An 18,943-nucleotide genomic window follows, 5' to 3' on the forward strand; every position below is an offset into this window, starting at 1 on the left:
CAGCTGTAGCCCCCTATGTCTATATGAATTCTGTATTGTCCTGTTCCCGATACCAACCAAAAAAACAAGCCACAGAGAATCAGCAGACACCTTTCATCACCAGTGAAGTGGAACATATCCTTATCTCGTTGAGGGCAACAGCCATATAATAAAATACAACTGGAAAATACTTCCACTCCACAGACAAGTATCCCTTTGTTAGCTTGCTTTCTTCACATGCAGGCATGTGCACACCCTCCTGTACAGACACACAAACACAGACAGCTGAAGACAGAAGAGGAGCCTCTACCTCATTCTCTCTCTCCTTCCTGTGAGAAGGTTTTTCATGGAAAATGTGACTTGACAAAATGTCAATTGTCAAAGTCTACAGGTAATTGTTACCCATGGTTAAACATTAACGTGGCACAATATCACAGTTGGCGAGCCTATTGCTGATAACCTTGGGGAAATAACAGAGCATAACAATAAGACATACAGTAGTATGTAGACTTCACTTATAGATAATGACGTTCTCTAAGAAAACATACAGAAAGTGAGAGCTAGGAACCCGGTATAGCCTAAAATAGATTGTATAGTGAATAGCCTATTACTTTCTATTCTTCTTGTAGAGAGAAAGCTCACCAAACGGTGGCCCTCCTCTTACCAACCACCCGCAGGCAGTCTGGCGCTCACACGTTGTCCGTGCTGACAGCTATTCCCTAAGGAGTGGCTTTCTGTACAGGGTTAGGCAGCTCAAACAATACTGGACCTTTTCTTTGTGGGTGTACTGTGTAGCACGGGTGCCAGTGCAGTGACGGATGGTCTGAAGTGTCTGGAAGTTGTCTAATGACATTTAAAAAATACCCGAGTCTTTGAAAGAGTAACTTTCAGTCATGTATGACTGAGCTCATTTTCACACGCTGCTGTGAGTGTCTGAGTGTGTGTGAGCTTTGGGGAGGAATCCAGGTTTTTTACGCATTCCATTTCACACCGTCCGTTTATGTTTCTGTCACTAGTGTATAGTCCGCGTGTGGAGTTGTGAAGAGCATCGCTTATAGGAGGACCTCTGACACATTTTTAGACGAAGGAAGGAATCGAAGGAAAACAAAACCATAACCACCACGTTCAGCAGAGGCGCAGACGAGGTCCGACTGTGTAAAGGTAACAAAAACAAAACAAATGTAAACCCGTTTTTTACTGCATTAATCTGTGATATTTAATTGTTTTCCTAATTTCACCAGAACACATGTGTAGCCTACCGGTTAATACATGCAGTGTGGAGGCAATTCATTTATTGACAAAGCAGAGGCAGGTGTTTCTGTATTTTAGGGTCTAATAGTGAACCTCAGGTTTGGTCTGCTTCACATTGCGCTAAATTAGTCTACAACCCGTTAGAAACCAGTTCTTACATTTGTGTTTTCTTTCATTTCTTTTTTTTTCTTCTGTTGTTGATAGGAATATGTTCCGTTAACTTGATAACTTTGATAACTTTGTCAGGTTGACCAAAACATGAATAACTTGCTCTGAAGTACGTGACAGTTGATTTTGGCTGAATTTCTTCAAAATTCTATCTGTTCTTACTTTTAGTAGGCATAATTGTAATGGTATTACTATTATGAAATGCAGAATCGAAGAATGAGATGCTGCTAGTATGTATATCAATGCTTGGGTGATGGTTTTGGTGCAGTTTAATGTTTGTCCGCTTGCTTGCCAGGTTGGCAAAATAATACAGTTCCTGTATCAGTACAAGCCTTTTAACCAGCAGATTACAATTGTTGCTATAAACATTGGGACTAAATGCATGCAAAGACTGCAAAGTTCAATAACTAATGGCATTAACTAAATGCACCTTAGGAAATGGGGATATCTAGTCAGCTGCACAACTGAATGCATTCAACTGAAATATGTCTCCCATATTCAACCCAAACCCAACCCAAACCCTCTGAATCAGAAAGGTGCAGGGTCTGCCTTAATCAGCATCATAGGCGCCCAGGTAGCAGTTGTTGTTGGGGGTTAACAGTTGGCAGTGCATGTCAGAGCAAAAACCAAGCCATGAGGTCGAAGGAATTGTCCATAAAGCTCCGAGACAGGATTGTGTAGAGGCACAGATCTGGGGAAGGGTACCAAAAAATGTCTGCAGCATTGAAGGTCCCCAAGAACACGGTGGCCTCCATCATTTTTAAATTGAAGAGGTTTGGAACCACCAGCACTCTTCCAAGAGCTGGTCGCCTGGCCAAACGGAGCAATCGGGGGAGAAGGACAACCATCCCTACGGTGAAGCATGTTGGTTACAGCATCATGCTGCTGGGATGTTTTTCAGCAGAAGGGTCTGGGAGACTAGTCAGGATCGAGGGAAAGATGAACGGAGCAAAATACTGTACAGAGAGATCCTTGATGAAAACCTACTCCAGAGCGCTCAGGGCCTCAAACTGGGGTGAAGGTTCACCTTCCAACAGGACAAGGACCCTAAGCACACAGCCAAGACAATGCATGAGTGGCTTCGGAACAAGTCTCTTAATGTCCTTGAGTGGCCCAGCCAGAGCCTGGACTTGAACCTGATCGAACATCTCTAGAGACCTGGAAATAGCTGTGCAGCGAGGCTCTCTATCCAACCTGACAGCGCTTGAGAGGATCTGCAAAGCAGAATGGGAAAACTGCCCAAATACAGGTGTGCCAAGATTGTAGTCTCATACCCAAGAAGACTCGAGGCTGTAATCACAGCCAAAGGTGCTTCAACAAAGTACTAAGTAAAGGGTCTGAATACTTATGTAAATGTGATATTTCAGTTTTTTGTTTTTGTCAATAAGGCTGTAACGTAACAAAATGTGGAAAAAGTCAAGGGGTCTGAATACTCTCCGTATGCACAGTATCTCTAGGTCTAACTGATAGATTTTTATGGGGATTTTCCTCTTATGCTAATTAGATTCCCGCAGGGGAATGGACATCGATTAGAGCGTTGGACTAGTAACCGGAAGATTGCGAGATCGAATCCCCGAGCTAACAAGGTACAAATCTGCCGTTCTGCCCCTGAACAAGGCAGTTAACCCACTGTTCCTAGGCCATCATTGGAAATAAGAATTTGTTCTTAACTGACTTGCCTAGTTAAATAAAGGTAAAATTAAATCGACTCTTGTTTTTGTTTTTTTTTCCGCTAAGCTACCTCCCACCCCATTGGCAATGTTGTTGCTTACTGGGCCATGGCTTCCTCACAGAAGGAAGCAATATTAAAGTCATATTAAATTACTGGATGAACTGTATACCCCTATATTAAAATGTAGTAAATGTGAATATTTTTGTCACTTTCATCTTTGTTTTGGCCCTCTTGAAACAGCTGAGTTTCCTAGCTTTGCTTTCATCTCTGGTCTGAACCAGCTACTCTGCCCACCTGTTCATCTAAATGGCTGAAATCAGGTCTTTGAGGGGACACTGGTCAACATAGCTAAAGCAGATGCTGGACCATCGTTTGAACCTTGAACTTTATTCACGCTCTTTGTCTGTTTAGCTTAGTGCCCCAACAACAGAGCTTTTTTGTTCAGCTCTGATGTCACGGACCAGGTCACATTTCTCTGCCCTAGCGGGGCGTTTATGCTCTGTTTGCTCTTCTCAGACAAAAGGTGGTGGAGTAAAGCTTGTTGCATGTCTGTCTGACTCACAATTGCTTTGACTGCTTTGCCACTCAGAGCTATACTACTCTGAAGTGATATACAGATGCTGTCTGTGACAGACAGGATGAATCACTGTTGTTGAATACATCAAAATACTGCAGCTTAAAGAAAGAACGTTTGCAGCTTAAAATACTGCAGCTTATTAAAGAAAAAAGTTTGAACAAGAGTTCAAGGGATAGCGGAAGTTTCGATTGAGGCCACAATTTCACACATGCAGCATCTTTGAAAAGAAAGGGTGAAACGGGTGAGGGAAGTGTGAAAAGATATTACAGTAAGCAGTTCAAATTTTTGTATGATTGTGTGTGTGTGAATTTACCTCTGTCACATCAGAAGTATCACAATGTAAACTTAAGTTGCTTACCGAATGTTAAGACTCATATTTGACACCAAGCTCTTGCGTTATTTGGCTAGCTACTATGCAATATGCTTTGTGGCCTTGAACATTTATAACTGTCTGAACCGGGTCAACACACACACACACACACACACACACAAAGTTGAGAAGTGAAAGGGACATTCTTTCACTGCATTTAGGCCCTCGGCTTGAACAATGGAGAGGGGGTGGGGGCAGAGACTGGGTGGAGGTCGGGTTCGCCCTTCTCAAACAAAAGAGAACTGAGCACCACCGTGTGTGTACTTGTTGATTATGTGAAGTCTGATTATGTGGTGGGGGAGACATTTCTTATAAATATGGTTAAGGTGTAGTCCACTGTATAATCCATAAAGACCATGCTGTTGACGATTGTCTGATATTTGACGTTGTCTTCATACTTTCAAAAATGTGCTGCATTGCATTTACTCATAGACAAATAATCAAGACCTCTCTTATTGTGCTCACTTTTTGCATGATAATAACACTACTGTTACACTGTTTTTGTACTTCAACTTGTTGGCAAATGATCTGATGCCCACTTTAGCAGTAATGTGACAGATAGGGAAGGTGTGCAACACTGCTTGTTGAGGTGGCTACAAGGGAGTAGGTCATGCAAGGGTGATACAGTAGGCCTATTGTGGGATTGATCGATATCTCACTTGTGTTGGTGCTCACACTCATTACATAATAAATATATTTTTGCATAGATGAGAATAGGCCTTCACCTGTAGGAAACCTTTCTGTCTCAACATTTAGCGCAGTGCTTGTACGTGGATATCATTTGCAGGTGACAGGTTTCTTAGGTATGTTGTACGTAAACTGTCTCCTCCACAAACCCCAATGGCTGTGTGCAGTTTTTTGTCTGTATTCTGTTAATGGAGGAGTGCAGTTTTCCCACAAACCAAAGCATGTAGCCAATAGCTTGCACTGCCGTCCTTCGTTTGGGGAATGCCATTGTAATAAACGTTCTAAAGCCACTGTCCACTATATTGCTGCCGAAAAGTTGACTGATATCCAGTCATTCTGAAAGGGGACTAATGACTATTTAGTCTAAATTATGGCATTGCTAAAGTAGGCAAATAATTAGTAGGAAATAACTTTGCCATCATTATCATGTCGTCAAATTTACTTTAGAGAGATGGCAATGTTGCCATTAGCTAGCAAAGTTTGTCAAAAATAGCTAGCATTGTTAACGTTAGCTAGCTAAAATCCCGTCCTGTCCCCTCAATCTTAGGGCCTCTTTACACTACACTACTTTGACGACACAAACTAGTTCCAGGAAATATACTTTTGTGGTGTAAAGAGACAGATCTAGATTCAAATCTTTCTTCAAGAGATGTCTTCAACACTTCCTCCTGAGGTAATGTGGGAGACATCTACACCATATACCCCCCTCTGAGTCGTACAACGTGAAGATAATTTCCCTGCAAGAATTACCTTAATTATCGTAATACCAGTAGATGGGATTTTTGCTCTGTTAGCCAAATTATAAATTAAAGGCCCTAAAAATATCCACAAATATATTTGTGAATAAATCACTGCATTAACCAAGTGTGCAACACTGTGCTCAATATTGTTTAGATGAGAAGCTCCTGTATAGTTTGAATTGGTGTCCTTATTTTGTTTGTCTATAAACTATGGTATTTACAGTATGCTAATAGCTGCACTCACACATGAAGCAGTAATGTGGCTTTGGCCATACCACATCAGAGGCTAGTGTGAACAGAAAAGTTGTAAATCTGATGTTGAAGAGAGATAGATCTCACTAAACATATTTGACTAATTTAGCGAAATTCACCCTTAGCTAGCTTCCATGTAGTGGTGTAGCTAACTACTGGAATGACACACTACTTTTTTAACAAAAATAAAATATGGATGAAGTAGGCAAGAATTTCCTTTATTTTTCGGCATCAGACCTGCATTATTCTTACTTGAAACCCAATTTTTGCGTTTAACCCTTTGAAGAAGACTTTGTGGTTGCAGGTAGAACCGTCCTGGGTTCCATGTAGAACCCTTTATACAAAGGGTTCTACCTGGAACCAAAAAAGGGTTCTCCTATGGGTACAGCTGAAGAACCTGTTTGGAACCCTTTTTTTTTTGTAAGAGTGCAGCTTGGTAAACTATATCTTCAGAGTAGCTTCCCAACATTTTAAATTGTGCGCATGTAGGTCACTTGTCTGCTACTACAACTCAGTTGGATATGAAATAAAAGACTGTGGCGTGTGTCTGTGGGAAGATACGTCGATCACCATGGCAGCAGCCACAATATAGATATTTTAGTTCTCAAAAAGGGAATTAGTGTGAATACAGTGAATTAGCATTGCATTCACTGGTAAGTCTGCATCTGTGAGACCTCAGAACACATACATGTCATTGAAGACTCAGTGAATACAAGACACAGTGACTGGTGTCGTCTGTGTGATCGTTGGAAGGAAAGAGTGTTCTCATTGATAAGAACTCAATAAAGGACACTGAATGTATTTTTTGAACAAACGTTTTTATTGATAAGGAAATAGTTAATTATACATTTTTTTTAAAGAATAAGTGTATCTAAGAAGAGGAATGGTGTCTAGGAAATGTGTTGTTTGGAGAAGACAGGATAAATAATTAGAGAATCGCCTCTGGACGGAATGGTACAGATATGTGTTTTCAGACTGACTGCAATCACCCTGGGACAGATCTATCCTGCTTTTCACAGAACACTAATTAAAGTTGAGCAGTATTCATGTTTTACAACTGTGTTGTTCTTCTTGCCGTTCTATAGAGGTCAGAGGTGAAACCATACAGTAACAATGGAGCCTAATCAGGGGTTTGGAGGGACCCTGTGGATGATCTTTCTCTTTGCCCTCTTTGTATCAGGTAAGTGAACATTTTATTTGTAATGTCTTATAAATAAATAAAAATACTGTATGAACTGAGAGGGATTCTGTTTCTTAAAAAGTTTAAAAGTAAAACATAAATAATTCTCAAAAACTATTGTCCAAACAGGATCAGGGGAAAACGACATGGACTTCAAAATGTGTGGAACCTGGCGCCATGGCAACGGGCTCTTAACTCTGGCTCACGATTTGAAAAGGGGCTGTGGCACCATCACCATCTCAGCCAATGAGAGCTCCCTGTCCATCCGAGGTGAGATAACGGCCCAATGTGAGAACTCCTCTGTCATCAAGCTGGATCCGAGCCCAGAGGCAAGAGAGAGACCCTTCTGTGTGTACTGGGAGCCCCTTCTGGACCAGCTCTGGGTAGAGGTGAATGGACAGAACCACATTCTGTGCTGGCCGTCTGGTCTACAGGGGAACTGCTGCACTGACCTGTCCCAAGGCGGAAACAAAGGGATTTCGACGTACGGGATACTCAACGCGACACAACGGGATGATATCATAAGTTACAAAACACACCCAGCCTATGAGTTTTTTGGCGAAATTATCAACTGCAGTAAGCAAGCTTTTAGGTTGTCAGTTAAATTGTCTGATGAGGAAATCAACTTTAATAATTTATTGTTCATCTAAGTACATTTTGGGTGTGTTATACAGTCTTGAAAATATAAATACTACACTGTTTCTGAATGGATTCTTTGCCTTTCAGAAAATGAGTTTTGTGATGAGGCGAGTCAGGGATCTGGTGATAAGGTGAACATGTAAGTTTTACCTCTTTATTTTGCACCTTATTTTACACCCCTCCATGTCATCTCTCAAACTCCTTTATCTTCTATGGCTATGCCTATCCTCCTGAGTTGACTAACCACCATGACAAGACGTGGTTGTAAACATGTTCGGGCAGCAGTGAAGAATGATGTCATCTATTATGAGTGAGCTGCAAAGCAGAAAATTGAGCTCATTGTGACTAGTGGGTGGTGGCTGGTTTGTACACAAAACGTCCATCTATAGTACAGCAGTTTCTATATCACTATCACATGCCCAAAAGCAATCTACAATTGTGGCCAAAAGTTTTGAGAATGACACAGATATTAATTTCCACAAAGTTTGCTGCTTCAGTGTATTTAGATATTTTGTCAGATGTTACTATGGAATACTGGAGTATAATTACAAGCATTTCATAAGTGTCAAATGCTTTTATTGACAATTACATGAAGTTGATGCAAAGAGTCAATATTTGCAGTGTTGACCCTTCTTTTTCAAGACCTCTGCAATCCGCCCTGGCATGCTGTCAATTAACTTCTGGGCCACATCCTGACTGATGACAGCCCATTCTTGCTTAATCAATGCTTGGAGTTTGTCAGAATTTGTGGGTTTTTGTTTGTCCACCCGTCTATTGAGGATTGACAAGAAGTTCTCAATGGGATTAAGGTCTGGGGAGTTTCCTGGCCATGGACCCAAAATATCGATGTTTTGTTTCCCGAGCCACTTAGTTATCACTTTTGCCTTATGGCAAGGTGCTCCATCATGCTGGAAAAGGCATTGTTCGTCACCAAACTGTTCCTGGACGGTTGGGAGAAGTTGCTCTCGGAGGATGTGTTGGTACCATTCTTTATTCATGGCTGTGTTCTTAGGCAAAATTGTGAGTGAGCCCACTCCCTTGGCTGAGAAGCAATCCCACACATCAATGATCTCAGGGTGCTTTACTGTTGGCATGACACAGAACTGATGGTAGCGCTCCCCTTGTCTTCTCCAGACAAGCTTTTTTTCCGGATGTCCCAAAGAGTCGGAAAGGGGATTCATCAGAGAAAATGACTTTACCCCAGTCCTCAGCAGTCCAACCCCTGTACCTTTTGCAGAATATCAGTCTGTCCCTGATGTTTTTCCTGGAGAGAAGTGGCTTCTTTGCTGCCCTTCTTGACACCAGGCCATCCTCCAAAAGTCTTCGCCTCACTGTGCGTGCAGATGCACTCACACCTGCCTGCTGCCATTCCTGAGCAAGCTCTGTACTGGTGGTGCCCCGATCCCGCAGCAGAATCAACTTTAGGAGACAGTCATGGCGCTTGCTGGACTTTCTTGGGCGCCTTGAAGCTTTCTTCATAACAATTGAACTGCTCTCCTTAAAGTTCTTGATTATCCAATAAATGGTTGATTTAGGTGCAATCTTACTGGCAGCAATATCCTAGCCTGTGAAGCCCTTTTTGTGCAAAGCAATGAAGACGGCACGTGTTTTCTTGCAGGTAACCATGGTTGACAGTGGAAGAACATTGATTCCAAGCACCACCCTCCTTTTGAAGCTTCCAGTCTGTTATTCGAACTCAATCAGCATGACAGAGCCAGCCTTGTCCTCGTCAACACTCACACCTGTGTTAACGAGAGAATCACTGACATGATGTCAGCTGGACCTTTTTTGGCAGGGCTGAAATGCAGTGGAAATGTTTTTTGGGGGATTCAGTTCATTTGCAAGGCAAAGAGGGACTTTGCAATTAATTGACTGTGAAAATTAATATTTGTGTCATTCTCAAAACCTTTGGCCACAACTGTACACACAATAGCTGTAACAAAGTGTGCTGAGAGTCAGGAAACAAGTTCAGGGAGTGAGTGTTTTTAATAAATAAATGAGTGTTTTTAATAAATAAATGAAACTAACACGTAACACAAACAACGCACAGATATGACCCAGGAACAGAAACAATAACGCCTGAGGAGGCATGAGGCATGAGAGCCTGGCAATCCGGCTGAGGCATGAGAGCCTGTAGTGGCTCCCGGACCCGACTGCATTTACACTGAAACAACAAACAAAAAAAGACTCCCTGATGCTTCCCTTAGGTGAGGCGTTATTCTGTAACGATGTGTGCTGAGAGTCGGGAAGCAAGTTCAGGGAGTGAGTGTTTTAATAAGTAAATGAAACCAACACGTATCACAAACAATGCACAGACATGACCTAGGAACAGACACAAAAACGCCTGGGGAAGGAACCAAAGGGAGAGGGAAGGTAATCATAAAGAGGGAAGGTAATCAGGGAGATGATGGAGTCCAGGTGAGTCTGATGACGTGCAGGTACATTTAACGATGGTGACAGGTGTGCGCCATAACGAGCAGCCTGGTGACCTAGAGGCCGGAGAGGGAGCACACGTGACAATACCCCATATTGACAAAGCAAAAATAGATTTTTGTAAATGTATTAAAAAATTTAAAAACAGAGACCCTATTTACATAAATATTCAGACCCTTTGCTATGAGACTCAAAATTGAGCTCAGGTGCATCCTGTTTCCATTGATCATCCTTGAGATGTTTCTACAACTTGATTGGAGTTCACCTGTGATAAATTCAATTGATTTGACATGATTTGGAAAGGCACACAACTGTCTGTAAAAGGTCCCATAGTTGACCGTGCATGTCACCGAAAAAACCAAGCCATGAGGTCGAAGGAATTATCCGTAGAGCTCCAAGACAGGATTGTGTTGAGGCACAGATCTGGGGAAGGGTACCAAAAAATGTCTGCAGCATTGAAGGTCCCCAAGAACACTGTGGCCTCCATCATTCTTAAATGAAAGGAGTTTGGAACCACCAAGACTCTTCCTAGAGCAGGCCAGCCGGCCAAACTGAAACATTCGGGGGAGAAGGGCCTGGTCATGGAGGTTACCAAGAACCTGATGGTCACTCTGACATAGCTCGAGAGTTCCTCTGTGGAGATAGGAGAACCTTCCAGAAGGACAACCATCTCTGCAGCACTCCACCAATCAGGCCTTTATGGTAGAGTGGTCAGACAGAAGCCACTCCTCAGTAAAAGGCACATGGCAGCACGCTTGGAGTTTGCCAAAAGGCACCTAAATACTCTCAGAGAAACAATATACTATGGTTTGATGAAACCAAGATTGAACTCTTTGACCTGAATGCTAAGCGTAAAGTCTTGAGGAAAACTGGCAGGATCCCTACAGTGAAGCGTGGTGGTGGCATCATGCTGTGGGGATGTTTTTCAGTGGCAAGGACTGGGAGACTAGTCAGGATCTAGGCAAAGATGAACGGAGCAAAGTACAGAGAGATCCTTGATGAAAACCTGCTCCAGAGCGCTCAGGACCTCAGACTGGGGCTAAGCTTCACCTTCCAACAGGACAAGGACCCTAAGCACACAGCCAAGACAACGCAGGAGTGGCTTCGGGACAAGTCTCTGAATGTCCTTGAGTGGCCCAGCCAGATCCCGGACTTGAACCTGATCAAACATCTCTGTAGAGACCTGAAAAAGCTATGCAGCAACACTCCCCATTCAACCTGACAGAGTGTGAGAGGATCTGCAGAGAAGAATGGGAGAAACTCCGCAAAGACACGTGTGCCAAGCTTGTAGCATCATACCCAAGAAGACTCAAGGCTGTAGTCGCTGCCAAAAGGTGCTTCAACAAAGTACTGAGTAAAGGGTCTGAATACTTGTGTAAATGTGATGTTTCAAGCTTTCTTTATTATAAATTAGCTACAATTTCTAAACCTGTTTTTGCTTAGTCATTGTGGGGTGTTCTGGGTAGATTCATGAGGGTGGGGAAAAACCATTTAATCCATTTTAGAATAAGGCTGTAACGTAACATAATGTGGAAAGAGTCAAGGGGTCTGAATACTTTCCAAAGGCACTGTATGTAATGCATAGAAATTACCTGTATGAGATAGAGTGGGTTGTAAATACTGTCTGTATTGGTCTGTAGGATAGAGGAGACAGTGATGAGGTCCAAGGTGCTGGGGAACGTGGTGCTGCCCTGTGCCCTGAGCTCTGTGGTGGAGATGGAGGAAGGCTTTCAGGGCTACAACATCACTCTGCCTGTAAGACCATAAACGCACACACAGACACACAAACACGTAATGTTATATGATTATTATAACTAACTTGTGTGTTGGTGTTGTGCAGGTGCCTCGAGGAGTTCCTCCTCAAATGATTCCATCAGTTCACCTGCCTTCTTGTCTGAAACCTCCAGAAAAGAAAAAGGTCAAGGTTGTCTGTACCTACTTCAAAAACAGTATCTTATTCCAGGTAAGAGCCAATGGGGTTTTTCACTTGGCTGCTAACCTAGTCGATGTAAACTGTACATTACAGTTTACACTAAAGCACCAAACCGTTGGTAATGCTTCCTTATAGCAGGACCGGCTTTCCGGACATAATTTAAGCTAAGAATTAGACAATGAAGATTCTCCATTGAACATGCTTCTTAGTCCAAGACGAAGTTTAATCTGGGTCCGTATAGTATGAAGTGTAGTTGTGATTCTGGTTGTTGTGTTCACAGGGGAGTTCTAAGGCAGACCAGAATGACATCAGGATTCTAGAAGATGTGGTGGGAATCACTGTGGAGAATGAGATCATCACCAACCTTCCAGAGCCAATCAGGATTGGTTTCCATCATTCTGCCATACCAGTAAGTGTGTGCGTGCTTGCCTGAATGCATCCGTGTGTCTTAGTTGACTGGAAGCACGCCATTTCCTTCCCTTGATGTATTTTACTGTCTCAAACCCTCCGAGCACAAACCACTTCAAAAGCCCCATCAGAAGCAAAAGGAAACAAAGTGAAAGATTTGTAGAAAAAGATGTCTGCTTCATCACAGAATGAGTCATCTAGCAATTGTACTGTAGCAAGTAGCTTTTTATTCACCACTGTACATCACAGGGGTGTTGCCCCTGAGTACAGTAGATGTGTATCCTTAAACAGCTGTACAGTTAGAGTAAAGTTAACTTTCTGTTGTATGGTTGTAGTGTTTAGTGTTTCTGGACTTTATCTCAGCATGGTCTTATTGTTATCACTTTTAGATATTTTGATTGATTCTGGTGTATAAGTTCAATTGAAAATGTTGTGGGTCACATCATTGCACACTTGATCCCTCTTTCTGGTCTGACTCAGTGTGTGAGTTGGTCAACGGTAGCACTTGTAAAATATGATTGCAGCTCATCTTGCATGCCAGACAGATATACATGATTTGGTATGTGTTGCTGTTCAGTATCCAGGTCACCATCTAGTGGTGAATTGAATATGTTAGTCCCTACTTGCCTCTTATCTCCCTTTTGTAACTTATCTTTTTCAGACAAGTCACTCAAGAAAATGTGTTTCTTGGGACACAAAGAAAGGTTTGTAAAGAAGAGTTTATTCATTATTATAAACCGGGTCTTTCGAGCCCTGGATGCTGATCGGCTGAAAGCCGTGGTATATCAGATAATATACCACGGGTATGATGCAAAATTACTTGTTTACTCTTCTAATTACGTTGGTAACCAGTTTATAATAGCAATAAGGCACCTCTGGAGTTTGTGGTATATGGCCAATATACCAAGGCTAAGGACCGTATCCAGGCACTTCTCGTTGCGTCGTGTGTAAGAACAGCCCTTACCTGTGGTATATTGGCCATATACCACACCACCTTGGGCCTTAACGCTTAATTATGCAGTGTTAGCATTTCCCGGTCTTGCTACGGCTATTGGTATTGGTTTAATTGTTGCAGATCCAGCAGAGGTCACATGGAAAAAGGAAGGTTGTGAGACCATACAGAAAGGTGTGGAGGACACAGAGTGCCACTGTAATCATCTCACATACTTTGCCATCCTAGTGGTGAGCTATAACCTCTATCTAGAATATTTACATGGGCAATCATTTGAATAAATAAATAAGAACTCATCTCAAGTAGATTGGTAATAGTAGACCTAAAATTGGTTTTGTCTTCTATTCACCTCAGCAATTGGAACCACGACCAGTCCGCCATCTGGTGGCTCTAACAGTCATTACATCAATGGGCTGTGCTGCCTCTACGTTGAGCTGTGTTGTCCTCATCTACTTCCTTAACACACAGAGGTACTTCTCCTCACATGCAATAATCTGTCTCCCTGCAGCCTGTCCTACGCATAATATCTCCTACCAGGCCTCAACTTGTGACAATACTTCCTAATCCTGTTGTGCAAATATCTGAGATCATGGGAAATCCTAAATGCTTAAAAAATATGAGTGATATTTGTTTCATAGCAGTTACCCTCTCTCTCTCTCTCCATCCCCCCTCCCCCATCTCTCTCACTCACTAACTGTATCTCCTCTTCTTGCACTGTGGCAGGAGAGTGAAGGACCAGTCCACTGCAGTCCATCGGGGTCTGGCCATGGCACTGTTCCTTCTTAGCCTCCTCTTCTTCCTGACAGGGACTGTGGCCAACGTGGGAGGTAACAAGGCATGCTGGGTTTTTGGGGCGGCTCTCCACTATGCTCTGCTCAGTTCCTTCTCCTGGATGTTTATTGAAGTGTTACACACCTTTTGGTTGGTCTACATGGTGTTCAGCCCCTCCCCCAATCCGAATGTTTGGCACCTGGTTGGCTTTGGTGAGTGGAAACATACACAAAGAATCGGTTTATATTCCACTGCCCATTGGTAGATGAATACAATTGACATGAATACACCTTTAAACCATTGACTGTTACCATCATTTTGATCCTCTGCCCAGGTCTCCCAGCTGTTCCGGTCATTGTACTGCTTGCCATTGGAAAAGTCTATGGTGTGATAGAGGTTGTGTCCAGTGAGGATGTCAACAACCCCTACTTGATGTGAGTGCACTTTGGATCTACTGTACCTGTAAGATGAACAGTAGTTAAAGTTTTGACATTTGACTGAGGTGATGAGTAAGTTAGCCCAGTGGTTCATGCTTTTTCACCATGGTCTTCTAGGTGCTGGATGGATGTGTCTCCACACTCTGTAGGCCTACTAGCCCATTACTTCATCAACCTGACCTTCCTGGCTGTAGTGGTCCTCTCTGGTCTGATCATGCTCTTCCTGGTCCTGAGAAATATCCAGAACCGAGACGAGTGGCGGAAGAACAAGGTGGCGTTCCTCAGTATCTGGGGTCTCAGCTGCCTGTTCGGGACCACGTGGGGCCTGGGATTCTTGGACTTTGGACAGCTCTCGGAGTTCATCCCCTTCCTCTTCTGCATCCTCAACTCCCTACAGGGTAGGTCCACCTCTGTTGAGTCTATCAAAAGGTTAATATGGTCACATGACCAGAGGAGGCTGTCAGAGCCAACCGTCTATTGTGTTGCTTTGAAACAATGCCCTGTAAAAGTTTCAACAGCGTATCAGGAAAAACCTCCCTGCAACCGATTTCCAGTTGTATTCACTAGCTATTAGCTACATATTTAGATTATAAGCTAGTGTATAGCTCTGTCTGCTAGAAGTTCACAAAAAAGCTGCTCTTTATTGCTGGTGTGACCTTTTTAAAATACCTACAGTACCAGTCAAAGGTTTTAGAACACCTACTCATTCAAAAGGTTTTTCTTTATTTGTACTATTTTCTACATTCTAGAATAATAGTGAAGACATCAAAACTATGAAGTAACACATATGGAATCTTGTAGTAACCAAAAAAAAGTGTTAAACAAATCAAAATATATTTTATATTAGATTCTTCAAACAACCACCCTTTGCCTTGACAGCTTTGCACACTCTTCGCATTCTCTCAACCAACTTCACCTAGAATGCTTTTCCAACCGTCTTGAAGGAGTTCATATGCTGAGCACTTGTCGGCTGCTTGTCCTTCACTTTGCGGTCCAACTCATCCCAAACCATCTCAATTTGGTTGAGGTCGGGATTGTGGAGGCCAGGTCATCTGATGCAACACGCCATCACTTTCCTTGTGTGCTGGGTCATTGTCCTATTGAAAAACAAATCATAGTCCCACTAAGCCCAAACCAGTAGGGATGGCATATCGCTGCAGAATGCTGTGATAGCCATGCTGGTTAAGTATGCTTTTACTTCTAAATAAATCACAGACAGTGTCACCAACAAAGCACACCCACACTATAACACCTCCTCCTCCATGCTTTATGGTGGGAAATACACATGCAGAGATCATCCGTTCACCCACACCGCATCTCACAAAGACACAGCGGTTGGATCCAAAAATCTCCAATTTGGACTCCAACCCAAAGGACAAATTCCCACCGATCTAATGTCCATTGCTCGTGTTTCTTGGCCCAAGCAAGTCTCGTCTTCTTATGGGTGTCCTTTAGTAGTGGTTCCTTTACAGCAATTCGACCACAAAGGCCTGATTCACACAGTCTCCTCTGAACAGTTGATGTTGAGATGTTTCTGTTACTTGAACATTGTGAAGCATTTATTTGGGCTGCAATTTCTGAGGCTGGTAACTCTAATGAACTTATCTTCTGCAGCAGAGGTAACTCTGGGTCTTCCTTTCCTGTGGTTGTCCTCATGAGTACCAGTTTCATCATATTGCTTGATGGTTTATGCGACTGCACTTGAAGAAACATTCAAAGTTCTTGAAATGTTCCTTATTGACTGACCTTCATGTCTTAAAGTAATGATGGACTGTCGTTTCTCTTTGATTATTCGAGCTGTTCTTGCCATAATATGGACTTGGTCTTTTACCAAATAGGGCTATCATCTGTATACCCCCCCCCCCCCCCCCTCCCTTACTGGGTCACAACACAATTGATTAGCTCAAACGCATTTACAAGGAAAGAAATTCCACAAATTAACTTTTAAGAAGGCACACCTGTTAATTGAAATGCATTCTGGTTGAGAGAATGCCAAGAGTGTGCAAAGCTGTCATCAAGGCAAAGGGTGGCTACATTGAAGAATCTCAAATATATTTTGATTTGTTGAACACATATAGTTTATGGTTACTATATGATTCCATATGTATTATTTCATAGTTTTGATGTCTTCACTATAATACAATGTAAAAAAAAAAAGTCCAATTTAAAAAAAACTTGAATGAGAAGATGTTATAAAACTTTTGACCGGTAGTGAATATGGATTTGTTTCCATGTCATTTGTTTCACTACTGTTGAAATAAGTGACATTCATTAAGCATTTAGTTGTTACAGATAGTTTAGAATGATGTTGATTATAGGCTGTTTTGAATTCAGAATCTGGAATCTAATTCTGGAGCATAGATTCTAGCTTATGTACTGTATTATTGGTCCATCACAGAACTAATCTGAAACATTGTGTGGTCTGTCCCATAGGTTTCTTCCTGATGCTCCGATTCTACATTCTTGATCGGATGCGGAAACAATCGGGGTCTAGTTTGGATGGTAGCACAGCATCTTCCACCAGGCAACACATGCTGCAGTAGAAGAGCTGAGCTGGGGTACATGGGATACCATTTTTTTGTAGGCTAAAGGAGGAGCAATGTACCAAATGTAACTCTGTCACTCAGAACATTCCAACTCTGGGGTTGAGATTCAGAATATTGCACGATACAAGCCATTTCCATACACATATCTGAGTGACTGTAAAAAAAAAATACCGTCAAAATTAAAGCTATAATTGACATAAGGTGAAACAGCGCCACTGGTCACTCCAGGCACATTTGTTATTATTTTATTATGGGGCAGAGACGCATCCTGGTAAAAAAATATATATATCATAGTACTCTGCTGATCTATCGCATGTGCAATGAAAAAAAAAATGTGTTCGTTGTTTGAAGTAACGTCTTTGTTGTAATATTGCAAACGGATGTGGCAGTTTCACCCCTACAGATTTCAGCTTTAAGCCGAGGGCGAACCTTGATAAGCTTGTTTTATTCATCTGAAAGACAGCAGGCATTGTACAATGACATTTGGCTGAAGTTGGCAACTTGCTCTATTCTGTGACAAACACTGTATTTTCAGATCATAGTTACTGGACTATGTTTTGCACTTTATTGTACAGAGATGTATTTTTTAGAAAACATGACTGGTTGTGCCACTGACATTATCGTGTGTATATCTTTTGCAACTTTTGAAAACATATTGTATTTGTGTGGATGTAAATGTATATTGCTTCAATAAAAGTTGACTGTATAAGAAAAGAACACCAGGACCTTAGTTTGAATGTACAACTACAAAAAATAGGCAATAATTGACCATTATTAACAATTCATAAGCGAAATACCTGCACTGTATACAACTACAATGTGTGTACAAAACATTAAACCCATGCTCTTTCCATGACATAGACTGACCAGTTGAAGCCAGGTGAAATCTATGATCCCTTATCCCTTATTAAATCCACTTCAAATCAGTGTAGATGAAGAGGAGGAGACAGGTTAAAGATGAAGGGGAGGAGACAGGTTAAAGAAGGATTTTGAAGCTTTGAGACATGGCTTGTGAATAGGCAAGACAAAAGACTTAAGTGCCTTTGAACATGATATGGTAGTAGGTGGCAGGCTCACCGGTTTGAGTGTGTTAAGTACTGCAGCGCTGCTGGGTTTTTCGCACTCAACAGCTTCCCGTGTGTATCAATGATGGTCCACCACCCAACATCCAGCCAACTTGACACAACGGTGGGAAGCATTGGAGTCAACATGGGCCAACATCCATGTGGAACACTTTCGACGCCTTGTAGCCCATGCCCCGACAAATTGAGGCTGTTCTGAGGTCAAAAGGGTGTGCAACTCAATATTAGGAAGGTGTTCTTATATTTGGTACACTCAGTGTATGACGCTGTAGCTCTGGTTTACAGTAAATTGCAGAGGTTCTAAGGAAAACAGAGTGTCATGATTGCTTAGTTGCAGGATGGTTACAGTGACTGTGTGGAAAGTTGCACAACAGGGTTTTTACGTGGCCCACACACTGGGTTACTTCAGAGTGACAGGGAGCAGGGTAAATGCACTGTAAAAACACATGATGGAAAAGAGTGGGGGAGAATGAGGAAGTAAGCCATCAAACTGATACTTATGTCACTTTTAGCCTGTCAATGAGATGTCCATTCTTATAAGAGGATTGACTATATTTAGCCTACATTAGAATTTACTGTTACCAGACTTAGATACAGCAAACCTGTGCGTTTAATGCCCAAAGGCAGGTGTGAGTAAAACATAGTGTTTAATAAGACACAGTCACAGTTTTCATACCCACAAACATTTCAACCTACTCATTGAACACTCATACATATATTGTAGCCTATTGTTAAATAGCATAGCGCCCTTAAAGTAAATGGAAACAGGAATAAAGATAGACACATAGGTCATGCTCTTCTCTATTTCTGTTTTATACCTCCATCACCTGTGTCTACCTCATCCGTCTCAACAAATATCACTTCCT

The 18,943-nt window shown here is 42.1% G+C and overlaps 1 protein-coding gene across 1 annotated transcript; it reads left to right on the forward strand.

Moving 5' to 3' along the window:
* The first annotated feature begins 717 nt into the window (after window positions 1-717).
* LOC139384989 (adhesion G-protein coupled receptor G5-like) lies at window positions 718-17,709 on the forward strand. Its single transcript, XM_071129950.1, has 14 exons — window positions 718-1,140; window positions 6,782-6,876; window positions 7,006-7,452; window positions 7,603-7,654; window positions 11,589-11,703; window positions 11,789-11,911; window positions 12,162-12,290; window positions 12,951-12,993; window positions 13,365-13,471; window positions 13,596-13,711; window positions 13,965-14,224; window positions 14,347-14,446; window positions 14,567-14,847; window positions 16,883-17,709. Exons 2-14 carry the CDS (start codon window positions 6,810-6,812, stop codon window positions 16,990-16,992), a joined length of 1,950 nt encoding a protein of 649 aa, XP_070986051.1. The 5' UTR covers window positions 718-1,140; window positions 6,782-6,809; the 3' UTR covers window positions 16,993-17,709.
* The last annotated feature ends 1,234 nt before the right edge of the window (window positions 17,710-18,943 follow it).

The sequence above is a fragment of the Oncorhynchus clarkii genome, chromosome 26 (assembly GCF_045791955.1).
Source record: "Oncorhynchus clarkii lewisi isolate Uvic-CL-2024 chromosome 26, UVic_Ocla_1.0, whole genome shotgun sequence".
Lineage (NCBI taxonomy): Eukaryota > Metazoa > Chordata > Actinopteri > Salmoniformes > Salmonidae > Oncorhynchus > Oncorhynchus clarkii.